Source organism: Anser cygnoides, chromosome 3 (genome assembly GCF_040182565.1).
Source record: "Anser cygnoides isolate HZ-2024a breed goose chromosome 3, Taihu_goose_T2T_genome, whole genome shotgun sequence".
In the NCBI taxonomy this organism is placed as follows: Eukaryota; Metazoa; Chordata; class Aves; order Anseriformes; family Anatidae; genus Anser; species Anser cygnoides.
This window is the reverse complement of record NC_089875.1, coordinates 38,382,445-38,405,134: the sequence shown is the minus strand read 5'-3', so window position 1 is coordinate 38,405,134 and position 22,690 is coordinate 38,382,445. Positions and strand designations below refer to the sequence as shown.

Sequence of the window (22,690 nt, the reverse complement as noted above, 5' to 3'; positions counted from 1 at the left end):
GTCAAAACGCTGGTTCTTCTCATGTCTTTCTGTGAATAGGTGTTTAATTCCCAGCATTTTTAAGGGCCTCTTCCGTGAATGGTGCTGGAGCAGTTTCATTGTGCCAAAAAACTATGATAGACTGTTAATCCACGGCTCCTGGGGACAGGTGGGAAAGAGAGGCCCGTTCAGGAAAATAAATTGTTTTTGAAGATATGCCAGAGGAAAATTAATTAACACCTAGCGAAGGCCACTTCAGTGTTTCTTGGAACTGGGTTTATCCTAGAAGTTTTAGGTACACTGGTCTGTAAATTACTTTAAATTTTCAATTTTACTGATTCTTTTTATACTCTAGTGCTGTTTGCTTTATTGCCTTTTTTTTTTTTTCTGTGCCCCTGTGTAACATCTGTATAACTTGGTATTGTGCTTCCACATCCCAGGGAACCACAAACATGTCATACATCAGATTTGCTCTGAGAATATTGTTCATTTCAAAATTCAGAAATCTGTATTTAATCTTAAATGTATCCACTGTTTTCACAGTAATCATTTCCTGTTAGTAAATTAAATGACTTTAAAGTTAATGAACAGCAAACAAAGAGAGGACAAAGAACAGAAAAACTCAATTTTCTTGTTCAGTATTAACAGCATAATGTTGAAGGCATCCTCTTAGCTTAGCTAGGAGGACCGTTGATGACCTTTTATAGGAATTAGAATATATGGGTTTGGTTGCTGGCTCTGTCCAGGCTCTCAGTTTAATGTGGCTGTGATCTCAATATGCTCCTTGGATATAAATAAAGCTGTCACAGCAGTGGTGGGTTCATCCTCCCATGACAGAGACTGTGTTCCTTCTCCCACACATGTAATATCTACTTGGACCAGAGAGGCAAGGATGCCTGACCGTGCTTTATCTTCTACTCTTTTGCTTTTGAAAAGCCCAAGTCTGGTATCCAACCTGTGGGTTTATGGAAAGAGGCAATGACAAACATGGTGTTTTCCTGCCCCAGGGGTGCTACACCACTTTAGTTATTTTGTTTGTTGTTCTGAACACTTTAATGGGTATCATTCTTGGAACAACATTCTGCTTCATTCAAACCATTTCATAGATTTGGAGTATTCTTATAGTCAGTGAGGGAAGACAGTTTTCCAGAGGTGATTTAAGCAGGAGGTAAACTTTACAAACTCAGACACTTTCACTTTCTTCAAAGTAACCTATCTTCCTCCTTTGACTATGTGGGCCTAGTCAGGCTCAAGTGATATTAGAGCACTCTATCTTTGCATATCCATTGTTTTTATGACTTTTGGATGTTGTCCAGACACCATTCAGGTATAAATTGAATTGAAAATTTTTGAGTTGTATTGCCGTTTTGAATCATAGAATATCCTGAGTTGGGAGGGACCCCAAAGATGATCAAGTCCAAATCCTGGCTCCACACAGGACTATCTAAAAATTAAGCCATATGTCTGAGAGCATTGCCACATGCTTCTTGATCTCCAGCAGGCTCAGTACTGTGACCACTTCCCTGGAGAGCCTGTTCCAGTGCCTTACCATCTTCTCATAGGTGTCTGATGTTTACTTGTGCAAACTCTTGGTTATTGTGCTGTGTCAATGAGGAGGTGCTAATACTATTACTTGTGACTTTTTGAGGATATGTGTAGTTGATAGCCTTCTAGGAGAGGTAAATCTGTGCCAACAGAACTATACATCACCAAATCATTCCATATGACCTGTGATAGTGCCCTAAAGCCCACTGAGCATGAGGACTGCTGTGCTATGAAGACATGGTTTTCACAGACTTGGTGTTGATTCCTTAAATGCAGAGTCTGCTTCAACCAGTAGAAACCAGTCCCAGGTATTTATCTTTTAGTAGCGCTGATAAAATCATATCTCCAAAGTAGATAGACTTGTCATTTAGGGATCCCTCAACATGAAGGAGCTTATCACAGATTCCGGATCAGGAAAGCTGATATGTTTTATGCTGAACGTTTTATGTAATGGATGAGCCTTTTCTCAGTGGATAAAAGTTTCACCTTGCTGGCTGTTTTAATTTTCTTTTCCATTTATTTCAACTTCCTGCATCAGTTCCATTCACACTCACTTATTGTTTTTCCCCTTACCATGTTGTTTCTGGTCTTATATTAACAGCCTGCTTCACAAGACACTATAAATCTTACTCTGGATGGACAGAAATGGGTATCTCATCAGTTCATCGAGGGAATCTTGGCAGGGGAAAAAAGATGTACTCATTCCACACACAAGTGCTAGCTGACTTCCCAAGCTGGGCAAGATTTGGCTTTCAAGTGAGTTGTAATTGCTTCAGAGTAATTGGGCTGGAAGCTTCTAGTTTTGTGTTTAGTATGGTCTCCCTCTGTTTCCTGATGATGGCTTTGGCCACTTGTCAAATACAGAAAAGATCCAAAGGTCTGTATAGTAATATGAGGGAAGAGAACTTGCAGTGGGCCCTTGCTAGTCTGTGGGTTTGTAAGGCTCTTGATGTTATGTGAAACCAAAGCAGAGGACTAAAACTTTTTTTTTTTTTTTTAACGAAGAGTGCTAATTCAGTAAAGGAAATAGCAGAATTCGAGGGTTGTCTGCTAGCTAGTCTGTACTGCATGGGAAATAGCTTGGGAGGCATGAATATCTATCCTTCAACTTCTATATAAATCTTAAATTAAGTTAGGCTTGATTTACTTCAGATTAAAAAGGGAAATGGATATGCGTAGAGAAGTGCACAATGCACAAAGCCCTTCCGGCTGGAGTATTTTTGCTGTTGTGGAAGCATTTGTAACACCACTGAAGCACAGCTCCTTGGCAATGCAGCTGTCTTCCCCTCTTTGCAATGACTTCTGATGAAATACCCAGTCAAACCTGGGGTGCTCAGAGCTTAGGTTTAGCATAACCAAAAAGTTAGTTAAACTCTGGAAGAAAAAATGAAGATGCAATCTCACTCTTCAGAGTGAAACTACAAAAAACACTTATTTTAGAATGAGACAGAGACCTTGTTGCACCTATGTTGAGGACGAGTATCAGTAAAATCCTTTGCAAGTCTCTTCATCTTGCTCAACATACAAAGTCATTTGACTTGGTTTTCTTTAATGGCTATGTTGTGATTTGTGGGGTTCACTTCTGTTGGTGTAACTACCCGGTCTATCAAAGTAAGTATTTACGCTCTATTTCATGTGCTTCTACATCTGGAGGAGAAGATGAAAACAGTTTAATTTACAACTGAAAGATGCTTGCATTTGGCTGAGGTGAGTGTAGTAGAACATAGGCAGAACAAAATACCCCCTTTAATAACATCAGCTCACTGGTACTTCTAGTTCATTTAGATCAACACCCTCTGTCTATTAATGATACTGTTTCTGCTCCATACCTTTGCTCATAGCTGAACTAGCAGGAGGTTGGTTTGAAGCTCTGTTGGTAAAAATCAAAATCTCAAGCAGCCAGCATTTTGGAAGTGGAGATTTTCGAACGATGTCCTAGCTGTGAGGTTGATATTGATGAGCTGTTTTGGAGAAGCGGACATTGAGGAGACAACTAACTGGATAGTATAAATCTGCTCAGATATCTGATCAAAGGTTGCTTATGTAAGGAGACCATAGTAAGAGAGAGGGCCTCAGGAATTTGCTTTTTTGTTTCTTTCTGGAAAGGGAAAATAAAACACTTGAACCTATTTTTCTTAATTTGAATTTATCTTATTTGAAATTACATGACTTTCCTCTTCATCTGCAAAGGGGAGAAAGGGAGTTAATTCTCACCATGTAGTGATCTTCTAGCATTTCCTTAGTGGTGACTTGTGCATATGTTCACCGATAATAGTTTGAAGTGCTATATATCACGCAATGCTGTGTTTTACAGTTTTTTTCTTTTTTTTTAATTGACAAAAAGCTGGAAAAAAGTAAAGTTGTTGCATATTTGTGAAGTACTTGTAGAAGATTGGAGGAGAAAAGAAATATTGGGGGACTTTGTGAGGGGAAAAACAGAAAGAGAAACATAGTCCTTTTGGAATTTGGTCTAAATGGAATTAATGTGAGCAGGACCAGCCTTGAGCATTTAAAAGGATATAGAGCACTTTAAAGACCTAAAGACATGCTTTTGTTGTCAGACTGCAATGCAAGTTGTTTATAGTTAGAGGCAAAAAAAATGGGTTCTTTCTGGCTCTTGCAAGATTTAGTTACTTTTGGTTAGTATTTTATATTAGAAAAGCCTGATGTGTTTCAAATTAGGGTAATTTGAGGTTTTGGATAGGAGCTCTCTAATAAACATAATCAAGAAAAGATGTTCCATGGGGTAAGTCACATAATATCTGGGTTTGTTAATGTTCTTTTCTCTTCCATGTCTCCACCACCCAACCAATGTGAGAATAGTCTACAGTTATTTTTAGCTTTATATGGTTTTTATTTATTTATTTATTTGCCACTTACATATTGCAGCATTATCTTGACTTCTAAAAAGATTTAATAGTTGGAAACCCTAGAAGGCTCAGAGAGGCCAGGAAATTGTCCAGGGAGAAAATGGGGTACTGAAGGGAGAGGAGGGGTGCCCAGCACCCCTTCTGTTTGTGCACAGGCGCTGCCTCTGTGAGAACAGAATTGAGAGAATGGTGTAGCAAATATCATTTGAGAAGAGTTAAATTGTAATGGTGTAAAGGCTTAATGAGATTCTTGGTAGTCCGAGTCAGGGAGATCCACACCCGTGAATGGGGTGCCATGGGTCTGCAGCATGGGCACTCAGGCACATGTTTGTTGGCCAACCCTTTCCACAGCTCAGTGATAGGTAGGACATCCATTTCCCTTCTGTGAGATTTTCTGCACGCATGACTGCTGTGACACCACTTACTACCTTGGCAGTTTCTTACACTGTTTTCTTCTGTTTTCACAGATTTATTTAACATGAAATGAGTATGTCCTATACATGAAATTGCCCTATACAAAGGGATATAATTTCTGTAGCACCGCACATTATGAACCATTACAGGTAAAACATGTCCCCACCAGTGGAAGTCCTTCTCAACCTTGTATGGCTACATGAGGAGCCGCCAGAGTGCAGACTCTGGTTTACCCTAAAAAATCCTTTCTGGTTTAGACACTGCACTTAGTGGCCTCGGCAACTTGTTTCTTGGATTCATCTCATGAGTGATGCGCTGAAAGCTGCAAATGAAATATGATATAGGAATTACTTTCTGGGACCTGAAAGACATTTTCATGTATTGGAAGGAAGAATGACTTTAAGTAGCGTTGGTTGTTGTGATGAGTCTTCACATTGACTTCCCAGGTGCCAGCATAGTGAGTATGTGTGAAGACAGGGAATCTCATGTCCGAAATGGACTGAGCACCCTGCTCAGTTTGCTGCATCTGTTCTGCTGGGTACTGTAGCCCACACAGGGAGCCGGATTGCTCCAAAAGAAATGAGAAAATGTGTTAGGAGGTTCCATCTGAACATCAGAAAACACTTTTTTTTTTTTTTTTCCTGCAAGGGAGACAGCACTGCCACAGGTTGCCCAGAGAGGTTGTGGAGTGTCTCTCCATGGAAATACTAAAAAGCCATGTGGACATGGTCCTGTGCAACTCTAGGTGACCCTGCTTGAGCAGGACCAGGTGACTTCCAGAGGTCCCTTCCAACCCCAGCCATTCTGTGATTTTGTTGCTCTGCTTTCCTCACCCAAATTCTACGAAGCACTCCTTGGCTCAGTCAGAATGGGCAAGTAATGCATTTTCTGCATTCTCTATTTGGGTCTGATGTCAGGAAAGAGAGAGTTATTCTTTATTCTCTGAATTGTAAATTCTCCTCTTGAGGTTAGACACAGTTCTAAATGTGATAATTTCTACTGTCTTCAGACCTTTGAGATTTATTTTCATGTTGTCCTCTGAAAGCTGATTTTGCATGTTACTATGTAGCAGAGAAGATCTCTGTCAATTTTTTAAAAAATGCTAATATGAACATGAGGAAACTAGCCATAAGAGTTCAGGACAGAGACATTTCAGAGCTTAATTTGTGTGTTAAAGTGCTTGGGCCACCTCATGCATCTGACATAGCTGACACTTGCTGCCAAGAATAGATGTGAAAACAATTAAATGCAAAGCCTGGCTGGGAATACAGGGGCAGGAGGTGGGGTGTAGAATCAGAGGTTCACATTTATTCTGAAAGATGGTGTAAAATGTTTTGGCAGTGCAGGCATAACTGTCCCTAGAAATAAAATGACCTTAATATGCAGTAGTGTATTCAATGTTTAATTTAAAAGAAGAAGCAGAAGAAAAAGCCGTAAAAAACTCTGAATGTATATACACACAATCAAACTTCGTTACAGTTATATTTGCACTGGATACCAAGTGATATCTCTGTAATCCTTCTCTTTCCGTGTCCCCTAAGTTTCACATAATAATTCACAAAATGCTATAGAAGTGGATGCCAAAAAAGGTCTCTGGTGGAGTTTTGTGATCATGCCAGAAAGTATTCTATGGATGGTGATGTGGGAGAGTGAGTTAAATTACAATACTAAATGTATGGCTTAGTTGAGAGAACCAAAAGCATTTAAAACTGGGGGGAAAAGGGGAGTGGAGGAGTAGTTGGACTTCCCAGCATCTCCAGCTTGCCAGTCCCAATGGTAATCAGTGCAGACCCTGTAAACATTAATAAAACAGAAAGATCCCAGTGTTCTAGCATCAATTCTGGAAAAGCCTTGAAGACCTTACATGTTGCTAATGTAGTAGTGATAAAATGTGTGAAATAATTTCTGATAGAGGCTGTGAGCTGGAGGAACACTTCTGATTATTAATATCAAACTGCACATAAAAATAACGTGGAAAAATAATTAAAATGATTGTAATTAAGTAAAATATAGTGAGATATTTGAGTGTACATTGAAACTTGTTTCCACCCATAAACTTGGAAGAATGGGTTATCAAAAAAATATAACAAGTAGGGCAGCTGTATGCTTTTAAAACGGTGTTGTGTAGGGATTGGGTTCTTACAGCTCCCAGTGTGTTTTTTTTTTTTTTTCTTCTTTCTTATGGGACATATCTAGTGTTCTTGCTAGCTTTAGCAGTGCGGTGTCATAGGGCTTTTGTGCCTGTGTTACTCTACACATAAAAAAGAGGAAATACAGAATAATGAATGGATTATTGTCAGTCTAGAAGTCTAGTCTTGAATGTCTCAAATTAGGTCAGTTGAACGGGGCCTGTCCATGGCTTCACTGATGACCAATCACCATGGTTGATGACCATGATGATTTTTTGTCATGGGGTGGTAGGTGCTGTTGGCCTAAAGGGCATTCTCTCCTGGAGAGAATGTTGCAGCCACCTTAGCAGATGGAGAGGGTCTAATGAGTTGAACACAGCTCTGGGGCTTTATTAACAGCAAGATATAACCTTGTGTTTGGCTGTTTTCCTTTGAAAAAGGAACCACCATTAAGTGGTTCCTTTTTCCAGGTGTCACTGCTGAAGTGTCCACGTTGCTCCTCTTGGTTTAAAGGCTTCGGGCACCAAACTGCAGTTTGCAGGTACTGCTGTAGGAGCTGGCTGCAGAGGACAAGCATGATGCTCAAGACTGCCATACTTTGTGAATCTTGCCTAAAGCCGTAGCAGTACGTTTCATTTCTTCTGATCTGCTCAGACTCCTTCTGCCCTCCAACTCTTGCTCTGCCTCCATCTCAGTTTGGCTCTTCTGCTAGAGTACTGCAAATAGTGAGGTTTGGTGCTCATTCCAGAGCACTGTGTTCTTTAGTCCATGCCCCATCTGCTTCAGAAAAGAACAGAGCAATTTCTTTGAAGGAACTGTCCAGGTGTGTGTGAATGAGGAGTAAAGATGCATGAGCAACAGAGACGAATTTCAAATTTAAATGAATAGCATCCAGACTCTGCAAATGAAACTTTAAGGAAAGTAAGGTAATGCAGTGATAGGAGAGCTTTCTATCTCATAACTGAAGCTGGATTTATTTTCTCTTTCTGGATATCCAGCTTTCAGCTATTCAGACAAAAGAAATTTAAGACAGTAGAATAACAACTCCTTGTTTCCCCCTTCCTGCACTGTTGTTCTTTGAAGAGGCTTTTCTGAATGATGTTGACACTATTTTTTTCTTCTTTTTTTTTTTTTAAATATAAATCCAGATGTCAGGTTGTCTTTCAATAAATAACAAAAAGTAGATTTTTTGCATGTTGGATAAATTCCGGACATACGTAGGTTTCATAACTTGTTTACCTGTCAGCGGTTGCTGGAATTCTGACAAGGTGCTTCAGGAGGCCACTGGTTTTCTCTGCTTATTCTAAATCTTTTTTGTATAGGCAGATACGTCCAATTTTTCTTAAACTGGGCTTGATTTCTGAACTTATAGAGCTGAATCAGTAGAGAAGAACCTGCAGCCCGAGTTTACAGAGGGTTGCTGTCTTGAAATGATAAATTAATTGCAGGAGTTGCCTTTGGTAGGGGGATTTAATCAATGCATTTCAAGAGCAGTGCCATAGTGGCAGTGGCTGCCTCTAGAGCTAGCAGTTTCATCCTTTCAGATGCCATTCCCGTTTCCCTATCGATTATGCTGTGACTGGGTACGCAAGGAGCCCTGTATTATCTGAAGTCATAAGTGTCTTTAATCTTTACAAAGGTTGGAAGTCCATTCTCCTCCCTGCTGCTTAGAGAGCTTTTCAGCTGACACCGTAACCTGATGAACATTGTATTTTGATTTGAGGCTGGGTAATGTTACCAGGCTCTACTGGAAGCTTTTTCTTCCCCTTTCCCCCTTCTCTTTTTTCTTTTCTTTTTTTTTTTTTTTTTTTTAGTTTTCTTTTTCTTTCGCATGGCTCACTTGGGGACTATTTGGGAAAAGATTTGTAATCTTAGCCTTCATCAGACCACACAAGTCAAGAGGCTGATCCCCTCTTGGGCTTGTCAGCAGTCAGCTTATTGAGCACTGAACGTGAGCGGTGCCGGGAGTGGGGGAGGTATGTTTTAGCCCACACTTGTAGATCGGTGTCACGGGGGGCCACAACACCGTGCTGTTTAGCAGCGAGGGCTCATTATGTGCCTGTCCCCTGTGGTCCCTCAGCAAGGGCTTGAGGCTTCTGTTGTCAGCGGATGCGTGAGGGGAGAGGAGGGGCGGGGAAGGGAGTGCTTGGCCTCCCTCGGCTCTGAATGCTTTCATTGAGACCCTGATGAGAACGCCTTCCAACTGAGCCCTGTCACATCCTCCACCCTCGGAGTTGCTTGGGATTTTGTGAGGGTGTGGAGAACGGGATACAGGCTGTGGTGTCTGTGACAGTGCGGGCACCTTTGAACAAACCTAATAGTTCTGAAATGATACTGTGCCTGCTTTTTGGGTTTGGGTTGTTCCTATTTTAATCAGTGACTACAGAAGAGTTTATTAGCTATGCCCCAAAGTTTCCTTAATTTCACATATCTGACCATGAAGTTATGTATTGCAGCAGGGCATTAACCAGCCTGGAGAAGTGCAGTAGTTAGTGTTAGGCCACGTTGCTGGTCCTGGCTCTAAGTCTCCAGAAGCAGCAGTGTTCCCAGAGGACGCATCAAGGCCCACAGAATCACATTGCACTCTGTGCTGTGTAGTTACAGCATGGATGCGTTTCAGAATGGTTACAGGAATGCTTGGAGATCTCTTGAGGAAGGTATTTATAAACAGTGTCCCATCCCTCCAACTCCCAGGGCTGAAAATTGCTGGTAACTTAAAGGCAACATCCTTCATCTGTGCAGGGTGGCCAGACAAGTTCCAGTGGCTAACACAGGTTTCCTAACTCATATGATGGTTTCTTATCCTTGGCAACTCTGTCCAAATAGTTTCTTTTTCAGTTGGCTTCAGATCCACGAAGGTTTCTGCTGTACCCAGATCACCAGCTGCCCGGCAGCCAAGTGACCCAGCAGCCTCTGGAGCCGTGCCCGTACCTTGTGTGGGACAGCCGTGTCGGCCTGGGCCAGTGCTGGTGTGGTGGGTGCCTTGGGAGGGAGCAGCCAAAGACAGGTCCTTAGGTGTCTCCAAAAGCCACAGTGAGTGGAGTTGGATCTCTGTTCTTCTCACATAAAGCTACACTCAGTAGCCCCACAGCTTCCATCCTGACCACAGCTTCTCATCTGCCTCGTGCATCTTTCTGCACTCACCAGCCCCTCAACCCCAGTCTCTGTCACCTACCCTTGGCGCAAAGTGCCAAATCCTGTAAAACCCTTCCCCCAGCTCCACTGCAGCAGATGCAGTCAGAGTATGCTGAACTGGACCTGAAGCATATGCTAAAGCATACAAATTAGCTTATAGTTTGAGTAGAAAATCACACAGAGTTTAATGAAATTTAGCAGGTATGTTTGTAGCATACTTCAGAGAGAAAGACTGCTTGTTGAGGGCTTGTCATAACACACATTCTACCACTTGAGCCACGTTGGCATGGTTAAAACAGTGCAACTGCCCCAAGGCTGGAGAACAGAACAGAGCTTTGCCTGGTGCAAAGGTGTCCCGTTCTCATGCTGTATATGAAATGGTCATGTCTGTAATTCTTTTCCCGCTGAGAGAGCTGGCAGATTCTTGTTACTTCCATTGTTTTTTTCATGGTCTTGTTTTTTTTCTTCCACCTCCTCTGTGCATGCCCCAAATATTTATACCGTGCTAACCAAACATAAGTTGATCTAGCAAATGGGTGGAAACCTGCAAACAACTTTGTTCCTGAAATTATTCCCAGCTGAAAAGCTGAGGTGTGCTTTAGCTTCCTGCCCTTTATACTAAGTGGAATAAACGTCCTTTCATGACTGCCCTAATGCCCTTAGATTACTCTGACTGCATGGAGTTGGGGGCACTCAGCACCCTTTAAGATAAAGATTTTACCTTTGTGGTGCATTTTTCTTGGTTTTAGGTTGTTTTTGTCTATCTGTAATTTTGCTTATATAGGCATAAAAATGGTATAAATGTATCTAAAATACTTTACATGAGAAATTTGTAGAGTATAGGAGTCTCTTGGATCTCACTGGAGTGAGTCATCAATAGTGATAAAATCCTAAAGAGAGAAGTATATTTACATACCCAAATTTCACTTCTAAAGAAAAATGTCTTTGATATGTTACATCTCATTTTAGGGGTTCCAGGGATCACAGGCAATAATTACAAGTTATCACATGCACACAAAAGAAATTAAGCAAAAACATAATTAGACAATTTTGATAATTAGATCATTAACATGCTCTTAATATAATTGTGTTAATGGAGACGGCTATAAATACAAAGCTATATCTGGTTAATGTCTGGTATTACATCAAAGCTGAGAAGCTTTCACATGCAAGTGTAACCCACACTGGGATAATTTAAAACTGTTAAAATGAAATTTCAGTGCTTGCACTGGGATTTTTCTTTGCTCGGTTCACAGTATTGATGCTAATAACAATAATGAATAGTGTCACGCACATCCAGTGTGATCAGTGTGGTATCGATTAGCCTGAACCTGGGATTAGCAAAGCACAGGGTGAAGCGGAGTGGCAGGGCTCAGGGGCAGGAGAAGGGGCAGAGGGGACCTGCTTGGTCTGGGGGCTCTGCACACCCATTAGCCCCAGGGAGCCAGAGGCAGGACTGCAAAAGGCTGTGCAAGCTGGAGGGGAAGTGTAGGTACTGTTTTGCGTGGAGGAAGGAAGCAGGACGGTGGTGTTTTGCCCTTTCTGTGGAAAAAAGGGGGATTTCCAAGATGCTGAGTCACAGAAATGTAGTTACATCTTGGACACAATGGGAGTTTGTGAAGAATCCAAAGGCAGGACCAAGCAGGACAGCCCTTTTACGGGTGAAGGGCTTGGGGGTGAGAAAGAGGCTGTAAATGCTAACAGGCCCAATACTACTGAGGGAAGGGATTTAGCAGGTGAAATTGAGGCTGTGAGAGTCTGCATGGCTAGACAGAAGGGGACATTAGCTGCCTACACAGCAAGTGGCTGTCAGCACCTCATGTGTGGCTACTATTTAAACCAGCAGCCCACCTCAGGCCTGCTGTACATCAAGGAGGACGTTTGAAACAGGTGCTGTCAAACCTCAGAGCTGATAACAGGATGCTCTTGTGCAACTTCTTTCCACCTGAAATGCAGCGTAAGTCTTTCGGGAAAGCAGAGTGGGTACAACACATTAACAGAGATGTGATTCTCCTCCTAGGTCAGCAATTCCAAATCTTTGCTGACCCCATCAGCTAGGCCTTCAAATTATTTGTATCAGAAATCAGTTTGGAAAAAATATATGTTCTTTCATAGATCATTCCACTGCTTTTCCCCCTTATTTCTCACTGTCAGCTTCAAGTAGGTATCTCACTTTCTCCCTCTGTAACCTCAGGGGTTGCACAGTGATCCTGGGACTGTTCTCCATGGTCTTAACCAGCCCTCCAGATTTCACAGTGCCCACTTCATCCTGGGTCCATTCATGTGAAGGAAATAACTCCTAAACAAGGCATGTAACAGCTCTCCAGGTGCTGAGGTGTATGCTCATTAGTTCAGTTGGAATAAAAAGCTGGTAAAAATCTCCAGTCAGTGCTAGTTTGAGATATGACTGCTGCTGAGTGATAAGAGCAGGTCTGCGTGCAGCTTGTAATGCTCCACATATGCAAAGATTTGAGAATCAGTGCAGAAGGGAGACTTGCTCCTATTTCCAAATTACGTGTTTTTAACAATGTTATCCATCTAATGCAAACTGAAAACAGCAAAGAAGCAAATATATTTCAAATTTTTGTGTCTCTGACTGTGAAGTTGCACGGGAGAGACTTCATTATTACTGCAAAGTGGATATTGTCTTTGTGATATACTTTCCCAGAGGTCAGGAAGAAAATTCTGTTTCCTAGCTGGCACACAGATGAGCTCCATCTGTTTTGAATAAAGTGGGCAGGATTTTACTTTTACTTACAGTTTTGCTAAGATTAAGATTAGTTGGGTTGTCTGGTGTTTTCATATTCAAGGACATTGAAGAAAGTCAATTTAATTAAAGTGTGAATTTCAAATGGCTTTGTTAAATTGCAGTAAAGCTCTGCATATAGGGACTCTTCAGGTTTTAACAGACCGTAATAAGTGTTGCACTAAAGCTTGTGATGCGCTGAGTTTAGTCAATTCATACCCTTGACCTTCCCAGCTCCTCACCAGTCAAGCTGGGAAGGAGGGAAGAAATCCAATAGCGACAGAAAAGAAATTAGAGAAAAGATTCTGAATGAGTGTTGCTTGAGAAGAGCATATCCAAGATGAAGGAGAGTTAGCTCAGGTCAGAATCTCTGCATTAAATACAGATAAATGCAGGTAAAATTTTATTCATGCAGCTTTTTGGAATAAAGAAAACCAAGTAGAGAAAGGAAGATCAGACATGCAAAGGCAAATCTCTTTACCCACTATAAAATAACCTCTGTTAGTCTACAGGTATTTTTTTTTCTCCAGAACAGTGATCTTAGTTAATATGCCTGCAATATGAAGATACTTACGTTTCTTCGTATGGAGAGAAAAGCACAGGAGTGAGCATGCAGGAATGGTTTTCAAAAACAGAACACAAAAGTAAGCTGAATAGGACACAATCTTTTTGAGTTTCTGATGCAGGTCAGTTGTAGATGGCGTTGAAGCTGAAAAGATTTGATAAAGTTACATTCTGAATAGCTCTTCTGAGAATGAGAGGGCCATGAAATAAACAATAATTCTGCTAATGACTGTTTGCTTAAAATAAAAGGAATATGATTCTTATGTTTGAATAGCATTTACAAGAGATTTCAGCTTGCTGCAAATCCATTTGTAAATCATGAGTACAGTAAGTATGTAGGTGTCACAAATAGTGTCCTGACCTTCACACTTGTGATGTTTAGTTACCATTCTTCGGGTATGACACCTATTTGAGAAATCGCTGGTTACAACGTCAATACTTGCTCAGTGCTGGCATTCATCAAAGGACTGCAATGTTCTTCTCACAGGAAAAGCAAGCTAAGCTTTGAAAATCTGGAGTTGTTTTATAAGAATAATTGCTACTGTAGCCTGGTTACCTAAAGGTTCATGTGATCTGTTGATTCAGTGCTTACCAAAGCTTGGAATAATGGGAAAAATTGAAAAGATCAAAGAAAAACAAATGTTATTCCAGTATTTTAACAGGTCTGGCCCATGTAGTTATAGGTCAGTCATGCTTTGTGCTTATCCCAGGTGGGTTTGAAAGGGTGGGTGCAGGATGCCAACAAGAGCAGTGTCTTTGTGAATGGCATTCTGAAGGTTTTTGTGGATTAAAAAAAAAAAGTATTACATTTGCCACTCTGGTGAGGAGTGAGGCTAAACATCTGGATGATAAAGATAGCAGTTTGTAGGCTCTAGAAAGCATCTCATTCTAGCAATAGCTAGGTCAAATTTGAGGCTGGCGACCAGTTTAATGAAAAGGCAACTATGGCAAGTGAGTTCTGTGGGGTGACTGGAAACTTGAGCAACAATACATCTGTGCTACATCTCGGTTTGGTACATGACACAAGACTGCTTACAGCAGTGATGCAGAAAAGTACTGGGGGGCCAAGGTGAATAATCAATTGAACACAAGCTCATAGTGTGCTCTGGCGGCTAGGAAAGCAGATGCAATCTGTCAACATTTGGGCAGGAGCGCACCAGGCTGGAAGTAGAGAATAGACCCACTGCTTTTTCCAGTACAAGTGAAGAGGCCGGTGCTGCTTTGTGTTTGTTTTTTGTGCTACAGAAAGGCAGCTGACAATTTCTGCCCTTTTGGCAAGGGCTGAGTTTGTCTACCTTGTAGCTATAGAAGAAACATCCCTGCAGGACACCCTCTGCATGCTCTGGTCACAGATTCAAGTCTGGGCTGCAGAGCCCCAGACAGCTGAACAGCAGAGCTCATTGGGCAAGGCTTGGATTTGCACCATTGAGTGTATATTTAGATTTTCCTGCTGCTATTCCATCTCTTCTTCCCAACCCAATTAAAAATCTGGCTGCTGTCTAGCTATCAAATGCGAACACAAACACCTGTGTGCCAGATGTGTGCAGCTGTAAGTCTGTCAGGCTGATCCATCATCAGAGCCATAAGCTGATCCATTGGGCAATTAGAAAACACTTTTTGTTTTGCCCCTTCTTCTGTTCCTCCTCCCCCTTTTTAATCCTCCTGTTTTTCCAGTGTTTTCTCTCTCCTGCTTCCTGCTGCGGCAAGTTTGTGAGAGGGAGTCTCGCTCAGACTTTATCTGTCTCTTTCAGATAAGAAGACAAAGAGCCTAAACCAAAGGAGTGCGTTTCTCTGGCTGCAGAGTGGCTGGTTTGTACTGACAAACGTTAAATTATTAAAGTCCAAATGTCAGTAGTATCTGCCAGCTCATGAAAAACTCCTTGACACTGTTGTGAGGACTATACCAGAGAGGATCATGATATGATTCCCCCCCCCCCTGCTCTATGAAAAAATTGCTCCTACGTCCCACAAATGTGTTCTGGAGATGCTCATTGTAGGACAAGGAGTATTCTTGTGGCCTTTGTGAAAGTGAAGGCTTACATCATCATCAGAAAGCAATTCCTGAAGCTTGAGGGACAAAAATGTTATTAGCTAAAGAGGTGGGTTATGATAACACTGTGGAGGTTTTTACTGCAGTTGATGAGAGAGTCTCTCTGCAAGAGCTTGTCGGAAACAGGGTCATGTAAAAAGCCTCTTCCGTTACTCCCTTTCTCTTCCCTTACAACCTTTGTCTCACCTTTTGTCCTCCATACAGTCCTCCAGTTCAGGATTCCCCCCTTCTCTGCCCCCTCTCCGCTCTCTCTGCCGTCTCCCAGCGTGCAGTAACAACGCTTGCAGGGGGATGCTCCTGCCAGGGAGAGGAGAGGGTTCCAGAAGGACAAGAGGGAAATCTGTTCTCCTTTTCTAGCAAGGGAGCTGAGATATGCGGAGCAAAAGAAAAAGGGAGGCCATCGCACTGCCCTGTTGGTCTTGTTCACGTACAACTTCTGCTTTTACTTAACAAATGCTGCTTGTGCTAGCAGAGATCCTGTCACCTTAGATAATTCAGATGATTCAGTCTTAGCAAAAGCAACTGGTTTTTATCTGAAGGCTCCCAGCTCAGTTTGGTGGTACAGTCCTACTGATTTATAGTCATGGTCCCTCTCCTGTCATACTTATTTGAGGAAAAACTCCCACTGACTTAGGCTTATTTGAACATGCTTTTGCTTTAACAGAAGTGGTGCTATTGTAACAGTGAGAAGCTGTTTTTCAACTGTTGGGGCTCTGGAATGCTGAAAACAGCAGATCTCTGAAATGTAGCCTAGAAGATGATAGGATATGTTTAAGTTAGGATGCAGAGTCACTTGGAAAATAGCCCAAGTGCCTCTGGAAAGTAAATTTACAAGTATAATCTTTTTATTAGGTTAGAAAGTGAGCCCTCAAGAGAGAAAAGAGAACAGAAAAAGATGACTATTTATTTATTTATTTATTTTTAAATAGAGACCAACCGTGGACTAGCATGATTGTGTTTAGAGCAGAGATGTTTGCACAGCCATGGAAAAACATGTGTTTTTTATCAGGGTTAAGGCTCCCCTCCTACTTACATTTCTTAATTAGTTCTTTTACTCCCTGCCTGTGGAGAATGGGAATCTGGAGAACACACTTTCCAGGGCAGAGCTTTGATTGTTGCTTTCCCCCCTACTTCTCCCCTCTCCTTGTGTGATGGATTACATACCGGTGGTCATTGCTGCCTGGACCCTCTCAGAAACAAGAGAAATCCATGAGTTTTTTGTGAGCATCTCCAAGCAGAAACTGACCTCTGTGATCTAGCTAGTGTTGACTGCTTTGTTCTTCCCTGAAGAGCAATGAATAATACTGGTGTTGAAAACCAAAATTTGATAAGCAGGTTTTGAGATCCATTGTAAAGTGGAGTTTTCTCTGAGGTAATGACATAGGATTGGCTACAGTTGGCTGAACCAAATTTAAGATTTGCACAGTTGCATGCCCTACATTACTGTTGACCTTCTTGGTTTGCGAAACAAGTAGCGTGCATACGAAATATTTGCTTATGAACCTCTGATCAGCTAGGTTCCACGTAACATGTAAAAGTGCAAATTGGTCATCCTATTTTTGGCCTGCTACTCTCTGCACCAATTGAGCTCTGCCTGCTTGTGCCCCGTCTCCTTTTGAGCTTTGTGCGAGTGTGTGTGAAACACTGTCCTTCATGCTAAAAGTGTTTGTTTGCTTTCTCTGTAGAGGGAGATGGGCGCCATGCTGGATAGCAGGAAGGAAAGAATTGCTCTTCCTGATCTGCTTTCCAGTGATGGAGTTGCAATGTCATGAAAATTGTAGAGCAAGGTACAGCTTTACGAAGGCAGACAAAGAGAGGATGCTTCTGCATTACCTTACATGATCACACAGTTGTGCTCTCCCCCCTCCTCCCTGAGGTCAGGGCTGCATTTACCCTGTTACAGCTGTGAACTTCAATGTTTTTTAACTAGTGCCTGCTTACTGGGTAAAGCAAGAATTCCTCAGCATCCCTGTCTATGACGGCTCTCTAAAAAGCAAAACTTCCTTAACTCTACTGTATTTCCAATGTAGCTTTATAATTCAGGACCAAAGATGAGGGATAAATTAATAGATGGCCAGAGTGGAGAAGGTCAACAGCCAAACATAGCTGGCTTTGGTATTTACTTGAGGTTGAAAACTCAATGCGAAAATGCTCCTTGCAAACAAGTTCAGTTCAGTGCTCTGTTTAGTTCGGTGCTTGCCTTGTGCATTTTTGCTGTGGTCCATGTTGTGACTGATCTCCTGAAGCTTTCAAACCTCTTACACGTCTTCATTTGTTTATTCTAGGAATAGGAGTTTATAGTAATGCTGTTTATACTAAAGATGGGTGAACCATTAGAGCAATAAGAGAAACCATCGTGAACCTTTGCCCTGAACTCAAACCAAACTCTTATGTGACTTTTAAAGTTCTGTTTCAATTTCAGTGTCACTGTACTTTGTTCTGTCAGGACTGGAAATGAGTGCCAAAATATAAATGGTATTTCCAGTGTCAACCTCAGATTTCACAAGCAAATCTGCTCTCATGACAGTGTGTATGGAGATTCTGAGACCTCACAAGTTTTAGTAGTGAGTATAACCTTTCCAACTCCTGCTGCTCAGTGCAGCTAGCACAAACCACATATTCATGGGGTTTGCCCATCGCTATTTCATACAGGCCTATGGGACAAGATACTGTTTATTGAACTAATAGGCATTCTGTAGGGAAATGTGTGCAGATGATTGCTTGCACATGAAATAATGAAACATAATGTCATCTAGCTGCATTTCCTTGTTCTTCAAACAAGGGTGCTGTGACTGTCCAGCCCTGACCTTCCCCTAGATGTGTTGCAAGTCTGCCCACTAATTCTTCTGTGAAATTACACTGGAGCTGGCCAGTGCAGAATAACAAAGTAATGGGCTCTAGCATTTTTTTATTGTTGTTGAGAACAGACTGTGACTAATGTTTCTGGAACCTGTGTTTCTCCAAATTCATTTGCTATCCTTTAGGATTTTGTTTCATATTCCGGACCTGGATCCAGTTTTGAGCTATCTATCTAGGGGAGTCTGATAGATAATGAGGGCCAGTTGTAGCAGTAATCAATTCAGGTGGTGTCTGTTTTCTTCCTTTCTACTCCCGAGGAGGAACAGTATTCCTTCCTCTTTCTCTGTTTATTGTTGTATCAGAGAATGATCTGATGTTTGTTTTAACACTGAGATGAAGCTGGATTCACTGCTGTCCAGCACTCCTTAAAGCTGGTGTGCTACTTGAATATTTATATCATGCTGACATTTGCTTACTTGAAGAGAAGACTTTATTTCCTTGGAATATTTATCATAGTATCCAGGAATTTCCATGTTAAACTGCTGCTGGATCTGAATGCTGTGTATAAGTACCTGGGTTCAAGGCCAGTTGCTTAAGGGAAGTTAACTTTCAAAGAACAACCACCAGCTCTGTGGCATTAGCTAGCTGCAGGAAGAGCTGGCAAGGATTTTTCCTGGACTGACACTGAGCAGCCTGGAAAGAAGACTCAGACCTCACTTCAGCTGTATGGATGGCTTTGTGCATTAAGGGAAAAGTAGAGTCCTCTCCCTGCGTACCTGGCATCATGGATGGGGTGCCTATATCTGATGTGATCTGTTGACCTAGTTGTGGTCTTGGATGGAAAATAGGATTTGACATCTTTTGCTTCCTGTTTTTTCCCCCTGATTTCCATCAGCCACTTTCCTGAAGGTTAAGGGGGGAGGGTTGATGCAGAATCCAGTTCCTGCCTCCCTGACACACTTTGATGCCCTGACCCCCTTTGTGCATGGAATAGAAATGACCAGTTTGAGGCTTGATCAGATCTCAGCCTCCTGTTGTTTCCCATCAGCTTATATGGCTCTCTTGGGCTTCTGGGGCTAGAACTGCTCTTTTGCTGCTGTGCATAAAGAGGCGCCATGATTTATGAATCAATTAATCACTGCATGCTGAGGAGCTGTTCACGGTAGTTAAACAGTGAAAATAAAATGCTTGAGTATATAATAAAGATGGATCATAATGAATGTGACCCTTTACCGATGAATTTTCTCCCTCCTTATATGATACCCCTACTCATTTTTTCCCAGTGCAGCTAAACTATCAAGACATGAAATCTGTCTATCTTTGATGGCATGGGGTTCATCAAATTACTCGATAAGGGTGGTCTCTATTTTTGGATTTTTTTTAATTTCTACTTTTCCAGTTTGATTTCACTTTCCTGCTTAAGCTGATAAAGCCTCAAAGAAGAAGAAAAAAAATAGATTCTGATGCTACTGCATGTAAATCTTTTTAATAATTAGAACAAAATCCACCAATAAGTCCCCAAAACTTAAGGAGGGGAAGCCTGGCCTGTAAAAGCACTAAAATATTGTGTGAAATTTCCATAACCAGTGACTCAAGTATAAAGCTCTGTTTCCTCACCTACCTTATCTTGGTTACGTACATATATGTATGTGCATTCATATGTATGTGTATATATGTACATATTCTCCACCACTTCCAGCATTGCTGGTCTAGAACTCCTGTTTTTTGCATGTAAAGAGAGAACCTCAGATGAGTACACTAGAAATGTTAGTTTCCATCACGTAGCTGTCATGGTTTGTTCTGCATAACATCATTGCTCTGCATTTGTGAGACCACACAATACTACATAACTAGTCAGGTTTGGTGATAAGCCCTGCTATGACTGCTGTTTGGCATCACAACTTGCTGAAGCACTTACTGTGCAGATTGGGCCAGCGTTGTAGTCAGATTGGGGTGGCTCCACAGAGAGCACCACTGACATTGAAAACTCTACCTATGAGGTAAAGATATGAGGTAAGTGGTTTTAAATCACACATGGTTTTGTCTCAAAAATACATTTTCCAAGGAGAAAATTATTCGCTACACATGATGAGTAGATAGTGAACCTTGCTATAAGCCCATTGATTTTAGGGGAGTTGCTCTTGATCTCACCTGTGTAACTAAAAGTAGATTTCATTCAAGTCAGAAATTAGGTGCAGTGGTGTGTGTGAAGTAGGTTAATTCGTTCTCCCTGCCATGCATTGCAGCTTGCATTGGAATTATAATATTTGTCATTTATCAGTAAAAGTAAAATAATTTTTTTTTCCTACATGATCCAGTTTCTCATTTTTGTTTAACTGCTGCTGGCGTATGTTGACTGTATCTAATGGCTTTTGTTTGCATTCTAAGCTTATCTCATAAATTGGCTTTTGAAATGCACAATCAGCAGTAATAATGTTTCACTGTGGTGACAGTGGTTAAATATTTCTCTCCTGTCCCCCCCTCCCTTCTCTGTTTGCTCTTTAGGACCCGTGTTTCTCCTCAGCGATTCATGACAAGCTCCAAGTTCCCAATACCATTCGGAAGGCATGGAACGAGAAGGACAACAGATGCGATGTTTGTGCCACACACCTGAACCAGCTGAAGCAAGAGGCCATTCAGATGGTGCTGACCTTAGAGCAGGCTGCCAACTCAGAACATTATGATGCCTCGCCAGGATCTCCCCCACCCCTCTCCAACATCCCCACGTTAGTGGGCTCCCGGCACATGGGCAGCTTGCAGCCCAGGGACTGGGCATACATGCCTGCTCCTTATGCTACGTCTAATTATACTGGCTTTGTTGCCAACAAACACAGTGGAAAACCCAACAGTCTAGGAATTGTCAATGGGGTGGAGAAGAAAAATGGCTCTCCTGGACACCAAGCCAAGGTCAGCTTTCAAATGGCCACCAGCCCCAGCAATGGTAACGTTCTTAATTCTGTGGCTATTCAGGCTCATCAGTACCTTGACGGCACCTGGTCTTTGTCGAGAACGAATGGTGTTACTCTATACCCCTACCAAGTAAGTAGTTTAAAATAACAAAGTGCGTTCCTTTCTTTTATCTTCATTTTTTTTTTCCTCATCCAAGCTTGCAGGGGCATGCTGACACTGCTTGTTCCTGTTGGGGAGCAGTAGAGCCAATCACATAGTAAGGACCAGAAAAAGGAGTGCTATAAATTCTCTTTTCCTTGGTAGGGGGGAAGACACAGATCACAACTAGTATTAATTAAAACACCTCTTATTAATGCAGCTGTTATTAATAATAGAGCCATGCTGTTGTTATTAATAGCTGATAATTAGCCACACTGTCCATTTATTCCTTCACACAGTTCACACAAACTCATTCACTCTCATAATACTTGGCTGGAGCAACAACTGGGAGGCCAAACACATTTGTCTATTCACAAGTGGAAAACAGCACTGATGTACCAGTAAATTCTGGCTGGGTATTTGTGAAGTTCCTAGAGGGTCCTTTGGTTCATCAGGGCATATATGATCCTATAGTCTTTGTAGAGCAGCCACCAGCTGTGTTGATGTGCCTGAAGTTACACAGGTTCCTATTGATGCTAGTGTGTGCTGGTGGCCTTCTGCAGATTAAACTGATTCTTGGTGTTCTGATTTTTATTAATTCTCATGGATTCAGAAGGATCAGTAATCTCCAGAGTTTAGCAGTTTGGGGAATATTTCCATATACTTCTCAGTAGGTTCTTTCCTCCTTTTTGGATGGCTGACTTTTGGTAACTATACACACTCATAGGTAGCTGTAGAACCCACTCACATTAACTTGTGCAGAAGGAGGAGGTAGGCTTTCCAAAGCACTTGCTTTTGCAGGTAGTGAGATTTTTAGAGTGCCCAAGCTCTTGCATATTGCAACACAAGCCTATTCTTTTTGAATTCTGCCAGCTATCCCTATTGGCTTCCGTAGGCACGTGAATAACTATTTTTGGAAGTTGGTCTTTCTACTAAGTTATGAACAGATTGCAACATAGGTCCCTACATTAGTATTTAACATTTGTTGGTATGAGTGACTGGTATTATAGCCAGAAAAAAACCACAACCCACAGTGCTATTCATAAGCATTAAGATATAGCCATGCACCAAAGAAGGGTTGGTAAAACTGGAAATGAATTACAGTTATTTTATCTGGAAAATATGTGACTGTTGTGTTGTGGATCTATGCTCTAGTGAACCTGAGTCACATTTGGGCAGATCACTATGCGATGATAGTTTGATCTAAGACAAAAGCATTTGATCTAAGAAAAGAACTAAACAACACATATTAAGAAAACTGAATTATTATTTGTATTAGGAAAATTGGTTCAGTCTCATTGCTTTCACAATTGTTTAGCTCATCTTCTGTGAAAATGTCTTTTGTTTACCTTTTAATAATGTTCATGGTTCCTAGGCGGTTCATTTTGTCTTAAAAAATATTCACTAAGGA

The 22,690-nt window shown here is 41.5% G+C and overlaps 1 protein-coding gene across 1 annotated transcript in view; it reads left to right on the top strand.

The window, feature by feature from the left end:
* KIF26B (kinesin family member 26B) overlaps window positions 1-22,690 on the top strand; it is a 297,138-nt gene that overhangs the window by 72,685 nt on the left and 201,763 nt on the right. The window contains exon 3 of the mRNA XM_066995522.1: window positions 20,737-21,270. Coding sequence (XP_066851623.1) covers window positions 20,737-21,270 — 534 coding nt within the window. The remainder of the gene's footprint in view (window positions 1-20,736; window positions 21,271-22,690) is intronic.